This window comes from Drosophila sechellia, chromosome 2R (genome assembly GCF_004382195.2).
Source record: "Drosophila sechellia strain sech25 chromosome 2R, ASM438219v1, whole genome shotgun sequence".
Classification (NCBI taxonomy): Eukaryota; Metazoa; Arthropoda; class Insecta; order Diptera; family Drosophilidae; genus Drosophila; species Drosophila sechellia.
The window spans coordinates 14472882-14485256 of NC_045950.1; the positions used below are offsets into that span (position 1 = coordinate 14472882).

A 12375-nucleotide genomic window follows, 5' to 3' on the forward strand; every position below is an offset into this window, starting at 1 on the left:
TGGATTGTTTGGCCACCCCCACATACAACTAAATGTCGCAATTTTACGAGTCAATATAAAGGTGCCTGGGGAGTCATTTACAGGCGCACAGCGGTTTGCCTTCGCTCGGTTTTCTCTTTGGCAATAAAACATCTCACAAAGGACACGGGTCACAGGACACGCGGAAAGCGCGGTACGTGGAAATGCCTTTGCCGCAAGGAAAACGAAAGAAAACACGTGTTCGACGTCCTGGCCGCGGGTAAAGCCAAATATGATGGCAATTTTTATGCCTTTTTGTTGAAATATTTCCACCAATGAGGCATAAAACCAGAAGCCAAAACGGAACTTTCCTCGAGGCCCACAAATGATTTACGACCCGGTCTTGAGTTTACGACAAATTTACGAGAACATTGCAATTTGGCTATGATTAATTTAGTACACAGAAGCAGTCAGGAAATGAAGAACAATGCCTTAAGCTCGTTTTTTACACATTCCAAAAAAGCTTTTTAATCAGAAAAACGCTGACACTTTAGTTTAATAGTTACTACTTTTTATTTTATGCACACGAGCTAATACTAATATTTTAAAATTAGTTTTTCTATTTAATTATTATGGCAAGTTGGAGTTAATTTATTTATATGACACATACAACATTTACCATCTTCGAGTAAATTTGATTGATAGGTGAGCCGATTGATAGGCACGTGCTGTGCAACCATGGCAATTTCCATGAACTATAATGTCGCCATTTCGTATGGTAATCCTGGGAATGGTTCCTAAAATAAATAACATATATTATTATGGATATTCATTAGGATAAAGTTTATATATATGAAACTTACGAGCATATCCAAATTCGACGAAGGAAATAAGCGCCAGTAGCGCAAAAAAAATCGAAAAGCACTTCATCGCTGCGACAATTGAGACGATTCAATGACTGCGTTCGCTCAATTGCAGTGCGATTTATACAGTTGTATCTCTTCATCTCGTCGGTGAATAACACGGGAGTAACAGAAAATACCCTAGAATATTTTATAAATCTTTGGGTTTTCCATAAGCCCTCGCTCTTGATAACCTATCCCACTCAACTGAGCATTTGGCTCGGAGGCAGTGCATCGCAAAAGCTTCAGCCAAACCAGCTTATTATTTAAGTAGTATACTAAGCTATAGCTTTAATATGAGTGATATGACGTAGGGGGAATATTTCAGATATTCAATGCATTATTTTGTAGTTGTATAATAATCATAAATAATATGAAGCTCTAGTACTCGACAAATTATTAAGCATTTGTTAAAAGCGTTTTTTCCAAATACTTTATATAATTTATGCAACTGATTTAAATAATGAAGTTGCTAAATTTATTGTATAATTTTATTTTAATTGTAAAAATAATTTTTAAGTGCATGTTAGTATTCAATTATTACCGAACACCGCAAATATTAATAAAGTTCGATGGAAGTAAGTAAGTAAACTTGTATATTGGGCAAACAAAACTTTTTTGCCCGACCAATAAATAATGCTTTGATAAAAAGAAATTAAAAGGGAAAATTAAAATTTTAAATATTTAATAAATGTATAATAAGCGTATTAAACGAGAGTCTGTTTGATTTAATAATTGATTTATATTTTTTTTAATTAGCTTTGATTACTTAACAGCTGTTATAAAATTTTACTTTTAAATAATAAATGCTTGTCTCTAAGAAACTCAAAAATCAGTTATAAAATTAATTTGCTCATAATTTAAAAAAGGATGTCTAAGGAAAACTAAAACATAATCCAATAAGATTTTATGAAAAATTCCATCAAATAATTATACCAACGAAATTTAAGCTTTTAAAATTTATTAATGAATTTTAAGTAATGCCAGAAAATAAAAAAATGCGAGGTATTTTATGTACTAAAAACAGTATAATTTCTTTAATCTCCACCCCCGCTGATGCTGCAGCCCACACAATCCTTATTGTGAAGGTAAGTGCCACCTGGCAGGCGACCACTGTAGCCATTCGGATACCGGGTGCCACCGCGTTCTCCGGCGCTAGCGCCAGCTCGCCGGATTGGACCATCGAGAGCTCCGGGATATGCGCCAGGGGAATTGATATAGACCGTTCCCTGGCCCGGCCTACCCGTCCTGTAGGACTGGCCACCGACGACCACGTTTTCCGCCACCGGAGGACTGCAATCCTGGCATACTCCGCCGATAATCACATTTCCGGCTGCGGAGTAATAAGATAATAAGCGAAATTGTGGCATTGAAAGTGTCCTATCTGATTCTTACCCTTGGCCTGGGAAGCCAGGACGACGACAATTGCAAAGGACAGAATCAGGCACTTCATTCTCAATCTGGGTGCAAGACGAATCTGCTCGAGACACAGGGAATCTGAGAGCTTTTAAGCATTCCCGTTCGCTTTGTCATGGAAACCAGATTGCAGTGGGGGCACAACCAAGGGTGGATAGGTGCGGGATTCGACCCAGAAACCAGTTCAAGTTACAGATAACTCTTGGCAGGGGTTTTCCAGAAGCCACCCAATCACCAAAGCTCATACTTTAAGTTTATTGATAAGTAATAATCAAACGAAAGCTTATCTGTAAAATATAGAGTATGCAAAAAGCAGAAGATTGGTTTTGATTTTTACATTCTATCGCATGTTTATCATGTTTGTGATAAAATATACAGATTTTCATGCAATCAATATTTTAATGTGTTCGGTTATCATGAAATTAGCTTTTTCTTGGCAATTCTTTCAGATCGTATGAATATAAGAATATCCATTACCTCTTGGCATCTGTATAATTTATTCGAATATTATTACTATATTTACTTAATTACATTTATATATTTTTATTAAACTTAAAAGATGATATTTCTTAAGTACTGCAGATTTTACCAATGATTTGATCGATTTGCCTGAAATTAGAGATATCTTTTTTAGATTTTTTTGAAATTTGAAAAATTGCGGTTAATGTTTTTTTATAAGAATATTTAAACATAAGTTTAGTTTTTTGGAAAGTTTGAGTAAATTGTTTCCATTACCTCTTATCTATCTTCAAAAAAAGAACGAATTTTTCTGTATTAATTTTTAAAAAAAATAAGTCATTTGATGTTTAGCTTAAGCAAATAAAAAAACAATAATTTATATAAAATACTTATAAAAAAAAGTATGAAATATACGTACTTTTACCTTCTTTGAAGACTGCGTCTCAAGTCTGCCAATTAAATGCTTGTGTTTTTCCAAATACATGGGTTATCACCGATTCGCGTGGCTCTCTAATCCGACAGTCGACTATATAAGACCAGATCACACCAGTCGAGATCATCAGTTGAATCCAATCAACCAGTGCACTCAGTATCCAAAACCGGAGAAACTCATCCAGAATCAATATGAAATTCTTCTCAGTCGTCACCGTTTTCGTGCTCGGTCTGCTGGCTGTGGCCAACGGTAAGTAAAACTGAACTAATTGAAATTGCGTACTTAAATAATTAAATAATAAATTATTATTTTGCAGCTGTTCCACTGTCGCCCGATCCTGGAAATGTGATCATCAACGGCGACTGCAGGGTGTGCAATGTCCACGGTGGCAAGTAGGATGTTTCTACCCAAGGATACGAAAAAGGACATAGTCTACAAACTAAAACACAATAGCTGTTACCATGTTTACTGAAATTATATATAGAACTTATCAAACAAATACATACAAATAGAGGATTCTACTTCCTTTCTCACGAAACAAAACATGTCAAGTTATTATTTTTAGTATTTACGAACTTATCAAAACAAAAGGTATAAATATATATTTTCTACGAAAAATATATTGTCAGCAGCTATCAATCGCTCTCATCTTATATTGCACTTGATTCATTTCGAGATCCGACTATATGCTATATAAGATCGGGTTCCGTTAATCGAGAGCATCAGTTGTAGTTGATCGTTTGTCCGGTGTGTTCAGCTAATAAAACCGGATCTATTAATTGAAAATCAATATGAGATTCTTTGCAGTCGTCACTGTCTTTGTGCTTGGTGTTCTGGCTTTGGCCAATGGTGTGTATTAAGTAGATTAATTAGTTGATTCCTTAAGTAAGTAATCATCTTATTTTACAGCTGTTCCGCTGTCACCCGATCCAGGAAATGTTATCATCAATGGCGACTGTGTAAATTGCAATGTTCGTGGTGGAAAATAGAAAATATCCAGCTCAAGAATTCAATCAAAACTAATATTTAACTTCATAATAAAAATGTAATAAAATAAAACCTAGATTGTACTTGTATTAAATTCGCCATCATTCCAAAAAATTCTGGATTATAGATCGCTTCACCAAAAGTTGAAACAGTCTTGGTTTTAAAATAAAAATTATTTCTTAGTGTTTCAATAATTTATTGACTTTATCCGCGAATATTACAACCAACGCAATCACTGTTGCGCACCAGGGTTCCGCCGGGATAGCCACTGGAATCGATGGTGGTTATGCCCGATCCTGCCCAGCCTCCGCCTCCACCCCTTCCGCCAGATCCGCCCAAATCGATGTACTGACCACCGCGCGACTGACGCTTCGAACGCCTGCCAATGTATTGAGTTCCTCCAGCCGATTGATGCAGTGACCAGCCACCGGCCAGGTCAGCATCATCCTCATCGTCATCCCATGATGGGCGACCGCGGGATGGAGATGATCTCGAGCTGGGCCTGGCTGTGGTCCTGCCTCCACTTCCTTTTCCACTTGTGGGCTTGTGCGTGGTGGTAGTCGTTTGATCATGGGAGCAGTTCACGCACTTGCCGTTGATGGTCACCTTGCCACCTGAGAAGAAGAAGGGTTAATATTCAAGGTAAAACCTTTTGGCCTTCAAACCGACCGTGGACAAAGGCCAACGTGGCCAAGATCAAAAGCGCCAATAACGTCAGGCTCTTCATTATGAGGCTCTATAAGCTGATTAATCGCCGTCGCCCTCTTTTATAGGCGCGCCGATTAGCTGAGATCGATAATCTAATATATAATGTATACAAATTTACAACCGATCTGGCTGGAATTGAGTACACCTTTGTTTTAAAACAAAGCTGAACTATTGACTGTTGCCTGCCTAGGAGATTAAAGGAAATAAGTGCTTTTCAAAGTGGAACAATAAATTATCATCTTTTTTTTCAAATCAATACCGTTTACAGCGCGGCTGATGCAATTTTATTTCTAGTCATTTATTATAGATTAAATAAATAGAATTTACTTGATTGTTCCTGAGTTATAACTTTTTTTCAAATATTATATAAATATTATTCCATCAACAACTTCTATTTACTGTGCACAAGAAGATATGAATGCATTATCATTATCTATAGATGACTAGATTACTATTTGAACTTCGAGTATTATTATTATTTAGAAACATATTCAATAGTAAGTTTAATGAACTCGTTTTTGAATGCAAGTGTATACCTGTTAATTTAATTTGTAGCACGTGCAGACTTTGTATTCAAAATGTTATAAGCCGGTTTCAATTTCTCTAAGCTCACCACATTTCTATATTCAAATATATGCAAAAATATTATTATTGTTTGTTTTAATTTTTGCCATTTCCAGCTGCATGCGCTCCAGATTGAGGTAAAAAATAACAACAAACTTTGTTTGTAAACAAAACAATAAAGAAATTATTCAGTTCTTAGGAAGCAAGGCAAATGATTGAAAGGTATATTGAACTGCAACTATTTTAATACTTCTAAGAACTCCAATGGTTTTCACTCGAACATTAATGCGATATTTGCTCCTACCTGTTGGTTCACATAACACGCCCATAAACACCGGACTGGAATTTCCAGATTTAAATACGCAAAACAAATGCTATTGAACGCTCAACTTTCTGTGTTTTCCCAAGCGCCATCGATTCGATGGGGGTTATCAGAGGCCTCCGTCCCACCAATGCACATGTGCTGCTCCAAGATCCCAGACTGAGCTATATAAGATCAAGTGGAACTAGCCAAGAGCATCAGTTGAATCCAATCGATTGCTTGCGCACTTAGCATCCCAAAGCCACAACAACCAGAATCAATATGAAGTTCTTCTCAGTCGTCACCGTCTTCGTGTTCGGTCTGCTGGCTCTGGCCAACGGTTAGTAATACTATATTTTACTGCTATTTGATTACTAAATTCATTATTTATATCTTCTGCAGCTGTTCCCCTGTCGCCCGATCCAGGAAATGTGGTGATCAACGGCGACTGCAAATACTGCAATGTGCACGGTGGAAAGTAGGAAAGTACTCGCCTGAAACTCGAAGATGGGCCAAAACTTACCTCAAAACCTAAAGACAATATTTATACTCTCACTCTTGTACTAAAATGAAAACTAGTTGTAAAAAACATTGCCAAGTACAAATAAAATGATGAAAAACAAAACTATTTTCGTATTTTAAATATCTTTCAGATGTTTTAAACTTCAGAATCTAAACGTGAAATATTCACTAAAACATTTAACAATCTCAATGCAAATAAAAGCCAAATATATACAAACATGCATAATTACATATTAAATATATTATTTAAATATATATTATTGAAAAAACTTTTTAAAGCTTCAAAGGTCTCGCCTTTCATGATGAACTTTATTTAACATTACTCATCCGCACTGTTGCACGCAAATCAACCTCTTATTATTTTTTTGTTTTGCCGATATTATTATAATCAATTTCTTTCGCTTTTACAAACAAAAGTTTTAAAAAAATGTTTCATAAAATTGTTGCTACTTCATTGGATACTCTAAATTCTAAATAATATAATCATTTTATCTTTTACTATAAGTATATAATTATTTCAGAAAAATCTGTCAAAAAATCGACTACCGAAACTGTACACTTAAAAAATATAGTTGAATTAATCACCATTATTAGTTAAGCAAAGCTTTTATTTAATAAAAATTTTAAGCAGTATTTAAAATTCTAAGGAATTACCATTGCTTGTCATTCTTATTTTAAAAAAGAAGGCGTATAGTATTCAAAAATAGTAAGCATTTAATTATTAAAATAATTATTTTTCAAAATACTTAAATAAAAATCTGCTCTATGCCTGAATTTAATTTCGAATTATATACACAACCATGAGACTTTCTTGAAAAAAAACTATGACGCCCCGGTAATACTCTTTCCAAGTACCTTAGCTAACTCTTTTCGCACAAATCTTGCTAATAAACTGGGTGCTAATATGACAGTTTATTGATTCGGCGGAATTGAACGCATTAAAACGGGTTCGCAATACTGGGAAAAACGAATCGCAAGGGGCGCCAAGTCAAAAGAAATCAGGTTTGCAATCTGGCCACCACCTCGCACGTGAATAGAATCGCGTTCTGGACCAGCTCGGATTTCCCTTTCCCAATCGCGCAGCTCGGGGCTATCAGTCTGCACTTGTTTACGCTCAATTTCATTAAGAACGTTGCACCGCTGCTCTCGGGGATTTCTCGATGGAGGTGTTGGCTTTGGCATGAGCTTGGGAGAATCCCAATCTCGGCCAGACTTTTCCCGGCGTCGCTGCCAGCTGGTTGATAAGACAGATCGGTACGCCCTGGTTGCTCTATGACTATATAAAGCGGATAGTTCTCAACACTCAGCATCAGTTGTCAACTGCAAATTCTCTGGAGTCAAGCTCAGCATTCAACCACAAAAACCAACAACATGAAATTCCTATCACTCGCCTTCGTTCTGGGTCTGCTGGCTCTGGCCAACGGTGAGTAATGCCAACTATTCACCAACTACATAAGTTATTTAATTATGATTTAAATTATATTTCCAACACAGCCACTCCACTGACTCCTGGCAATGTCATCATCAACGGCGATTGCCGCGTCTGCAATGTGAGGGCCTAAGGGCAGCGGAGAAGGAAGGATGCCAGTTGAAGTTCACACAGCCACACATATTTTTAAGTCGAAAATGTAATAGAAATTCCTAGAACCAAGTGCCCATATTAAAAATATTCCAAACAAAGCAACATATTATTTTTAATGGGGAAATTTGATTGATTTCTATAGATAACAAATGAAAGTGGGATAATCAGCAAAACACTTAAATGTATTCTAGTTGCAAAATGTATTAGAAATTTCTAGGAAAACATACAATGAAACAATCCCTTGTCATTAAAAATAAATATTTGTTATTTGTTAGTTTAGAGATGTGAAATGCGAAAAAAATAATTGAAAATAATTCCAGGCTTGAGAATACACTGTTTAATTAAAATAAATTTTTTAAAGACTAATACAAATTATATTATATTATAATTTGATTAATTACATTATTATCAAAATAGATCAGCCTTAACAATAAAATCAATATAGCTTTAAAATTTGTTGTTTAATAAATAACAACAATTTCATATTTAATTAAAAGACACTTCTTTCCATATATTTCTTTAAAATCTGTAAAATCCCGCAAAATAATTATAAACTATTATATATATAATATAGCATATACTATATGTACTATGTACAAATGCCATATAAAAAGCAGAGCACTCGCACTTTGGCAGTCAGATTTATTCGAAATCCCCAAGGAAAAACATGAAAGCCCTCCAAGGCGCTGGAATTTTAATTCTGCTTTTCTGCCTGCTGGCAGCTGTTGATGGTAATTATTTAATGAAATAAATATATTTATAGATTTTTAGATAATAATTTCCTAATTGCAGCAACACCAGGAAAAGTGTATATCAATGGGAAATGCATCGACTGCAATAAGCCTGATAATGATCCGGGAATAATAATTCCTCCAGACCATAAATCTGCTGGATCCATATCTTACACACTTACATCTGGAGCGATTCTTTTTGGAATTATATATCATATATTCAGTTAAATTACTATGTCATCAAAAAGTTAATAAAATGTGCGAAACAATATCTTTTATAACTTTTATTTCTGAAAAATGTAAATGAGATTTGGTCACATATTTCAACTACATGGTTATTTAAAGTACATTTAGAATTCAGCTTTGAAATTAAAATCCGCAAATTTAAATTAATTCTTAGCTTTATTAAAAAAGCCTATGAATCTTTAAATAGTTTAGCTTTAATATTTATATTTATTTATATTGAAACAGTTCTAGTTTTCCTATTTGAGACAAACTCAAACCACTTAAATCTATTATTTATATTCGATTGATTGATGTCACTATCGCTTAATTTTGTTTTGCCATTGTTTAAAATGTGCATCGCCTTATCAACATTTTTTTTTTTGTAGGGCATTTCCAGACTTGGCGCGACTATGTGTGCTTGCAAAAGCTGAGATACGTACTATCCGGGAAAAACCTGATATTTAAATTTCATCTATAAGGTGCCTATAAAAGAAAACCAATGAAGTGCATTTTTATCAGTTTCATTTCAACGGTTGCCTACAATATGAAGTGGATGTCCTTGGTCTTTCTATGCGGTCTGCTCGCCATGGCAGTGGGTGAGTATCCATAAGATACATAAATCCTTAACTACTATTATCCTAACTATTATTCTACTATTACTATAGCTTCTCCGCTAAATCCGGGTAATGTCATTATCAATGGAGATTGCCGTCATTGTAATATTCGCGGAGGCTAAGGTGGAGTTATAAAACTTTGGTGTTTAGTAACTAATACTTATGAAAAATACAGATTGTGCATAAAGTGATGGTCTTGTTTATTTTATTTGTACACAAACTATAATAGTTGGTTTTTTTTTGAGTTCGAACTTCATTTCTAACTGCAAAAATTATTAATATATATTATAAACAACATTTTGGTGTTTCAGTGACTTTGGTTTATTTCATATTTTGACATTCACATTCTAATCGCCGCGTATATTGCAAACTTTGCAGTCGCCGTTTATAATCACATTGCCAGGACTCAGGGGATTGGCTAGAATAATTAAATAAATAAAAGGAGGATTTCAATTAGAAATAAAGTTTTTATTATTATTATTATTTATTACACTTACCACTAGCCAAAGCCAAAAGTCCCAATAGAAAGGCAATCGAGAGCAGCTTCATATTGTTGATGATTCGACGATTAAGCGACTAAATTGCCTATCGATTAAAACAGCTCTCTTTTATAGGCGCGAAAATCGGATTGATTAGCAAATTGCGCACTTTTTCAATTAAAACATGACCCCTGGAATATATAAAAATGCGTCATAACTTGATTTGAACAGCCTATCCCCATCGACTTAGTAGCTTTGAGGAGATCTTTGTCTGTGATTTGCAAACACACAAAGCTGTTATTAATTCCAGGGAAATTTTGAATCTGACTTATTTGATTGTAGCACTTTATATATACAATATTAAATGCATATAAAAACAAAAATGGGACAGCTAAAAACGTAACGAATGTCACTGCAGTTTACTAGCAGGAACTTAACTTCTTAAATTTTTGTTTTCTATGTGTGTATCTATGTGGTCGCCAAAGGTAAATGAACGTGTTTGTGGTCAAATTAACTTTGCAAAAGTTGACGTGGGTGCGTATGTTTGATTCAGTTTATAAGTAACTTTGCTTGTGCACTAAAAGAAAAACCTTAATTTGCAAAAAAAATTGATATGTTAGCAAATAATCTTAGAATGTTTTTTCAAAAGGTTTTACTATACCATTATATATTTTTTATATATCATATTCCAACTTACTCTGCTTAATAATAAGTTAATAAATAATTAGACATTTTTTTTGGTTTTCTTTCAAAGAACATATGTATTTCTATTCATTTGAAAACATTGTTTTTCACAGTGTACTTGTTTTTGCACATGGCTGGCAATTAAGCCAATGAAGCATTAAAAACCACCAGTCGAGCTCCATGCAAAATGAGTTTTTTGGCTGTTTCGTGGGGCTTGAGGCGATTTTCGGTGGTTGGGTTGCTGGTGGTGGTTGGTTCTGCAGAAGAAAGGTGAGTGCAAATGGGGCGGAGAAAGGGTTTAACGCAGTCAACCAGCTTCCACTCAACCAGGATTAGTGCCGCATGCGCTAAACGCTGTTGTTGTTGTTGTTCCACACACACATTTGTCAACGTAGATGGCATACGGATAAATGAACTCGAGCCAAATGAGCGTACACATGTACGTATACGTAATATGTGAAAATGTGCGCCTGTACACAGACGGCCAACCGACACGTGCGCGTTAACAATTTAATTACGCGCTGCGGGCAGCGGCAGCTGCCACATGTTCATCGAAAAAAAAAAGTTAATCATCGAGTCGAGTGGGTATGCAGGAATTAAAGCCAGCGCCCAGTTGCTTTTGTGGCACGATTAAAGCCGGCCAAATGTTGCAGCTAAAGGACTGCGAGTCGAGTGTTGTTTAAGTGCGGCAAGTCGCAGGTCTCAAGTGCTCATGTTCATGCTCTATAAATTCAAACGGAACATAAATGGAAAAACCAATGGAATATTCAAAGGGAGGTCGTGTTTTGCATGGAAAGTAGGAGAGGATTGGTTAGAAAATTAAATAATTAAAAATAAATAAAACATAAAATTGTCTGTTTATTCACTTAATATACATAAACATCTTCTGTGCTTTTATATTTATTAAGGTTTTTGTGGCTGCTGTCAATTTGTTAGGAAAGTGAGCCAGTGATCTAGTTAGGACATTTTTAGTACAGATAAAGAGATACTTTATAAGAAATCGTACTAAAAGTTGTATGGATAAGAAAAGAGAGTAGTAACGAAAACTAAGTTGTTCAAAACCCATTAATAGCTTCCTTTATAAGCAAGTAAGCCTTTATACAACTAATAAAAAGAACTAACATATTTCATTTATCATAACTTTTTATTAACCACTCCGCAGTGGGCGTGGCACTGCCAATGTGCTGGAATGGGCGTTAGAAAGTAACAACTAGAAAGTAGAAAGCAGTGCTTCCGAACATGTGTGCATTTTGTTAGTTGATTGCCTAAGCGTCCGTGCTTGTGGTTACATTCTGTTGACTCCTGTTGGCTTTTCCCAACCGTTGGCTTTCTTTATTGTCCTTTTTTTTGTGCTGCGGTTAGTTTTATGGCTCTCACCATTTGGCTTTATGATGCAACCAACTGTGGCCTTTTGCATAAACTTGAAATTCATTTTGCTCCATGTTAAAAGCCACAATCAACAGTTTAATTACAAAACAGAGTACAGTTGTTTAGTAATCTGCAAATTCGATACAATTTCTCGATTTTAATTTGATTTCAAATAACACTTTATGATACTTAAGTGATATTTTGTTATGTTCAAAACGAATGAAGCCATATCTCGTTGTAACAGAGTAAGTTATACAAGGGACCGACAAACAAGCAATTGAACTTGGTTTTCCCAAAAAAGTTTTCAAAGCAAAAGCAGCAACTTACCACTGATCCCATCCCCTGACAGTTGACCCTTCCATATTCCCATCATATGACATGGCAGTCAACACATTTGGCCCCTGCCGTCACGTGAGCAAAATTGCTAATCAACTGGGGGATG

General features: G+C 35.2%; 10 protein-coding genes across 10 annotated transcripts; 6 read left to right on the plus strand and 4 right to left on the minus strand.

The window, feature by feature from the left end:
* Nucleotides 1-612: 612 nt before the first annotated feature.
* On the minus strand, nt 613-932 carry LOC116800471. Its single transcript, XM_032715688.1, has 2 exons — nt 822-932; nt 613-755 (listed from the first exon to the last, which is right to left on the minus strand). The coding sequence occupies exons 1-2, from the start codon at nt 886-888 to the stop codon at nt 634-636; spliced, it is 189 nt and encodes a 62-aa protein (XP_032571579.1). The 5' UTR covers nt 889-932; the 3' UTR covers nt 613-633.
* An 872-nt stretch (nt 933-1804) lies between these two features.
* LOC6609772 (immune-induced peptide 23) lies at nt 1805-2363 on the minus strand. The gene is made up of 2 exons (XM_002034390.2): nt 2256-2363; nt 1805-2193 (listed from the first exon to the last, which is right to left on the minus strand). The coding sequence occupies exons 1-2, from the start codon at nt 2311-2313 to the stop codon at nt 1898-1900; spliced, it is 354 nt and encodes a 117-aa protein (XP_002034426.1). The 5' UTR covers nt 2314-2363; the 3' UTR covers nt 1805-1897.
* Nucleotides 2364-3287: 924 nt separating this feature from the next.
* On the plus strand, nt 3288-3711 carry LOC6609773 (immune-induced peptide 1). Its single transcript, XM_002034391.2, has 2 exons — nt 3288-3417; nt 3485-3711. The coding sequence occupies exons 1-2, from the start codon at nt 3360-3362 to the stop codon at nt 3562-3564; spliced, it is 138 nt and encodes a 45-aa protein (XP_002034427.1). The 5' UTR covers nt 3288-3359; the 3' UTR covers nt 3565-3711.
* A 168-nt stretch (nt 3712-3879) lies between these two features.
* Nucleotides 3880-4330, plus strand: LOC6609774 (immune-induced peptide 1). The gene is made up of 2 exons (XM_002034392.2): nt 3880-4017; nt 4078-4330. The coding sequence occupies exons 1-2, from the start codon at nt 3960-3962 to the stop codon at nt 4155-4157; spliced, it is 138 nt and encodes a 45-aa protein (XP_002034428.1). The 5' UTR covers nt 3880-3959; the 3' UTR covers nt 4158-4330.
* Nucleotides 4331-4334: 4 nt separating this feature from the next.
* On the minus strand, nt 4335-4934 carry LOC6609775. Its single transcript, XM_002034393.2, has 2 exons — nt 4825-4934; nt 4335-4769 (listed from the first exon to the last, which is right to left on the minus strand). Exons 1-2 carry the CDS (start codon nt 4880-4882, stop codon nt 4360-4362), a joined length of 468 nt encoding a protein of 155 aa, XP_002034429.1. The 5' UTR covers nt 4883-4934; the 3' UTR covers nt 4335-4359.
* Nucleotides 4935-5942: 1008 nt separating this feature from the next.
* Nucleotides 5943-6356, plus strand: LOC6609776 (immune-induced peptide 2). The gene is made up of 2 exons (XM_002034394.2): nt 5943-6068; nt 6131-6356. The coding sequence occupies exons 1-2, from the start codon at nt 6011-6013 to the stop codon at nt 6208-6210; spliced, it is 138 nt and encodes a 45-aa protein (XP_002034430.1). The 5' UTR covers nt 5943-6010; the 3' UTR covers nt 6211-6356.
* A 1196-nt stretch (nt 6357-7552) lies between these two features.
* On the plus strand, nt 7553-7930 carry LOC116800526 (immune-induced peptide 3). Its single transcript, XM_032715967.1, has 2 exons — nt 7553-7673; nt 7745-7930. The coding sequence occupies exons 1-2, from the start codon at nt 7622-7624 to the stop codon at nt 7810-7812; spliced, it is 120 nt and encodes a 39-aa protein (XP_032571858.1). The 5' UTR covers nt 7553-7621; the 3' UTR covers nt 7813-7930.
* A 524-nt stretch (nt 7931-8454) lies between these two features.
* LOC6609777 lies at nt 8455-8834 on the plus strand. Its single transcript, XM_002034395.2, has 2 exons — nt 8455-8563; nt 8625-8834. The coding sequence occupies exons 1-2, from the start codon at nt 8500-8502 to the stop codon at nt 8789-8791; spliced, it is 231 nt and encodes a 76-aa protein (XP_002034431.1). The 5' UTR covers nt 8455-8499; the 3' UTR covers nt 8792-8834.
* A 443-nt stretch (nt 8835-9277) lies between these two features.
* Nucleotides 9278-9593, plus strand: LOC6609778 (immune-induced peptide 3). Its single transcript, XM_002034396.2, has 2 exons — nt 9278-9384; nt 9454-9593. The coding sequence occupies exons 1-2, from the start codon at nt 9288-9290 to the stop codon at nt 9522-9524; spliced, it is 168 nt and encodes a 55-aa protein (XP_002034432.2). The 5' UTR covers nt 9278-9287; the 3' UTR covers nt 9525-9593.
* Nucleotides 9594-9699: 106 nt separating this feature from the next.
* Nucleotides 9700-10006, minus strand: LOC6609779 (immune-induced peptide 3). Its single transcript, XM_002034397.2, has 2 exons — nt 9900-10006; nt 9700-9820 (listed from the first exon to the last, which is right to left on the minus strand). The coding sequence occupies exons 1-2, from the start codon at nt 9949-9951 to the stop codon at nt 9750-9752; spliced, it is 123 nt and encodes a 40-aa protein (XP_002034433.1). The 5' UTR covers nt 9952-10006; the 3' UTR covers nt 9700-9749.
* Nucleotides 10007-12375: the final 2369 nt, after the last annotated feature.

Bases quoted from the DNA above. Each gene is read 5' to 3' on its own strand.
- LOC116800471 (XM_032715688.1), bottom strand. From the start codon at position 888: ATGAAGTGCTTTTCGATTTTTTTTGCGCTACTGGCGCTTATTTCCTTC. The intron at 756-821 runs GTAAGTTTCATA...TATTTATTTTAG, and splicing joins CGTCGAATTTGGATATGCTC to GAACCATTCCCAGGATTACC.
- LOC6609772 (XM_002034390.2), bottom strand. From the start codon at position 2,313: ATGAAGTGCCTGATTCTGTCCTTTGCAATTGTCGTCGTCCTGGCTTCC. The intron at 2,194-2,255 runs GTAAGAATCAGA...ATTACTCCGCAG, and splicing joins CCTGGCTTCCCAGGCCAAGG to CCGGAAATGTGATTATCGGC.
- LOC6609773 (XM_002034391.2), top strand. From the start codon at position 3,360: ATGAAATTCTTCTCAGTCGTCACCGTTTTCGTGCTCGGTCTGCTGGCT. The intron at 3,418-3,484 runs GTAAGTAAAACT...ATTATTTTGCAG, and splicing joins TCTGCTGGCTGTGGCCAACG to CTGTTCCACTGTCGCCCGAT.
- LOC6609774 (XM_002034392.2), top strand. From the start codon at position 3,960: ATGAGATTCTTTGCAGTCGTCACTGTCTTTGTGCTTGGTGTTCTGGCT. The intron at 4,018-4,077 runs GTGTGTATTAAG...CTTATTTTACAG, and splicing joins TGTTCTGGCTTTGGCCAATG to CTGTTCCGCTGTCACCCGAT.
- LOC6609775 (XM_002034393.2), bottom strand. From the start codon at position 4,882: ATGAAGAGCCTGACGTTATTGGCGCTTTTGATCTTGGCCACGTTGGCC. The intron at 4,770-4,824 runs GTCGGTTTGAAG...TCTTCTTCTCAG, and splicing joins CACGTTGGCCTTTGTCCACG to GTGGCAAGGTGACCATCAAC.
- LOC6609776 (XM_002034394.2), top strand. From the start codon at position 6,011: ATGAAGTTCTTCTCAGTCGTCACCGTCTTCGTGTTCGGTCTGCTGGCT. The intron at 6,069-6,130 runs GTTAGTAATACT...TATCTTCTGCAG, and splicing joins TCTGCTGGCTCTGGCCAACG to CTGTTCCCCTGTCGCCCGAT.
- LOC116800526 (XM_032715967.1), top strand. From the start codon at position 7,622: ATGAAATTCCTATCACTCGCCTTCGTTCTGGGTCTGCTGGCTCTGGCC. The intron at 7,674-7,744 runs GTGAGTAATGCC...TTTCCAACACAG, and splicing joins TCTGCTGGCTCTGGCCAACG to CCACTCCACTGACTCCTGGC.
- LOC6609777 (XM_002034395.2), top strand. From the start codon at position 8,500: ATGAAAGCCCTCCAAGGCGCTGGAATTTTAATTCTGCTTTTCTGCCTG. The intron at 8,564-8,624 runs GTAATTATTTAA...TCCTAATTGCAG, and splicing joins CCTGCTGGCAGCTGTTGATG to CAACACCAGGAAAAGTGTAT.
- LOC6609778 (XM_002034396.2), top strand. From the start codon at position 9,288: ATGAAGTGCATTTTTATCAGTTTCATTTCAACGGTTGCCTACAATATG. The intron at 9,385-9,453 runs GTGAGTATCCAT...CTATTACTATAG, and splicing joins TCTGCTCGCCATGGCAGTGG to CTTCTCCGCTAAATCCGGGT.
- LOC6609779 (XM_002034397.2), bottom strand. From the start codon at position 9,951: ATGAAGCTGCTCTCGATTGCCTTTCTATTGGGACTTTTGGCTTTGGCT. The intron at 9,821-9,899 runs GTAAGTGTAATA...TAATTATTCTAG, and splicing joins ACTTTTGGCTTTGGCTAGTG to CCAATCCCCTGAGTCCTGGC.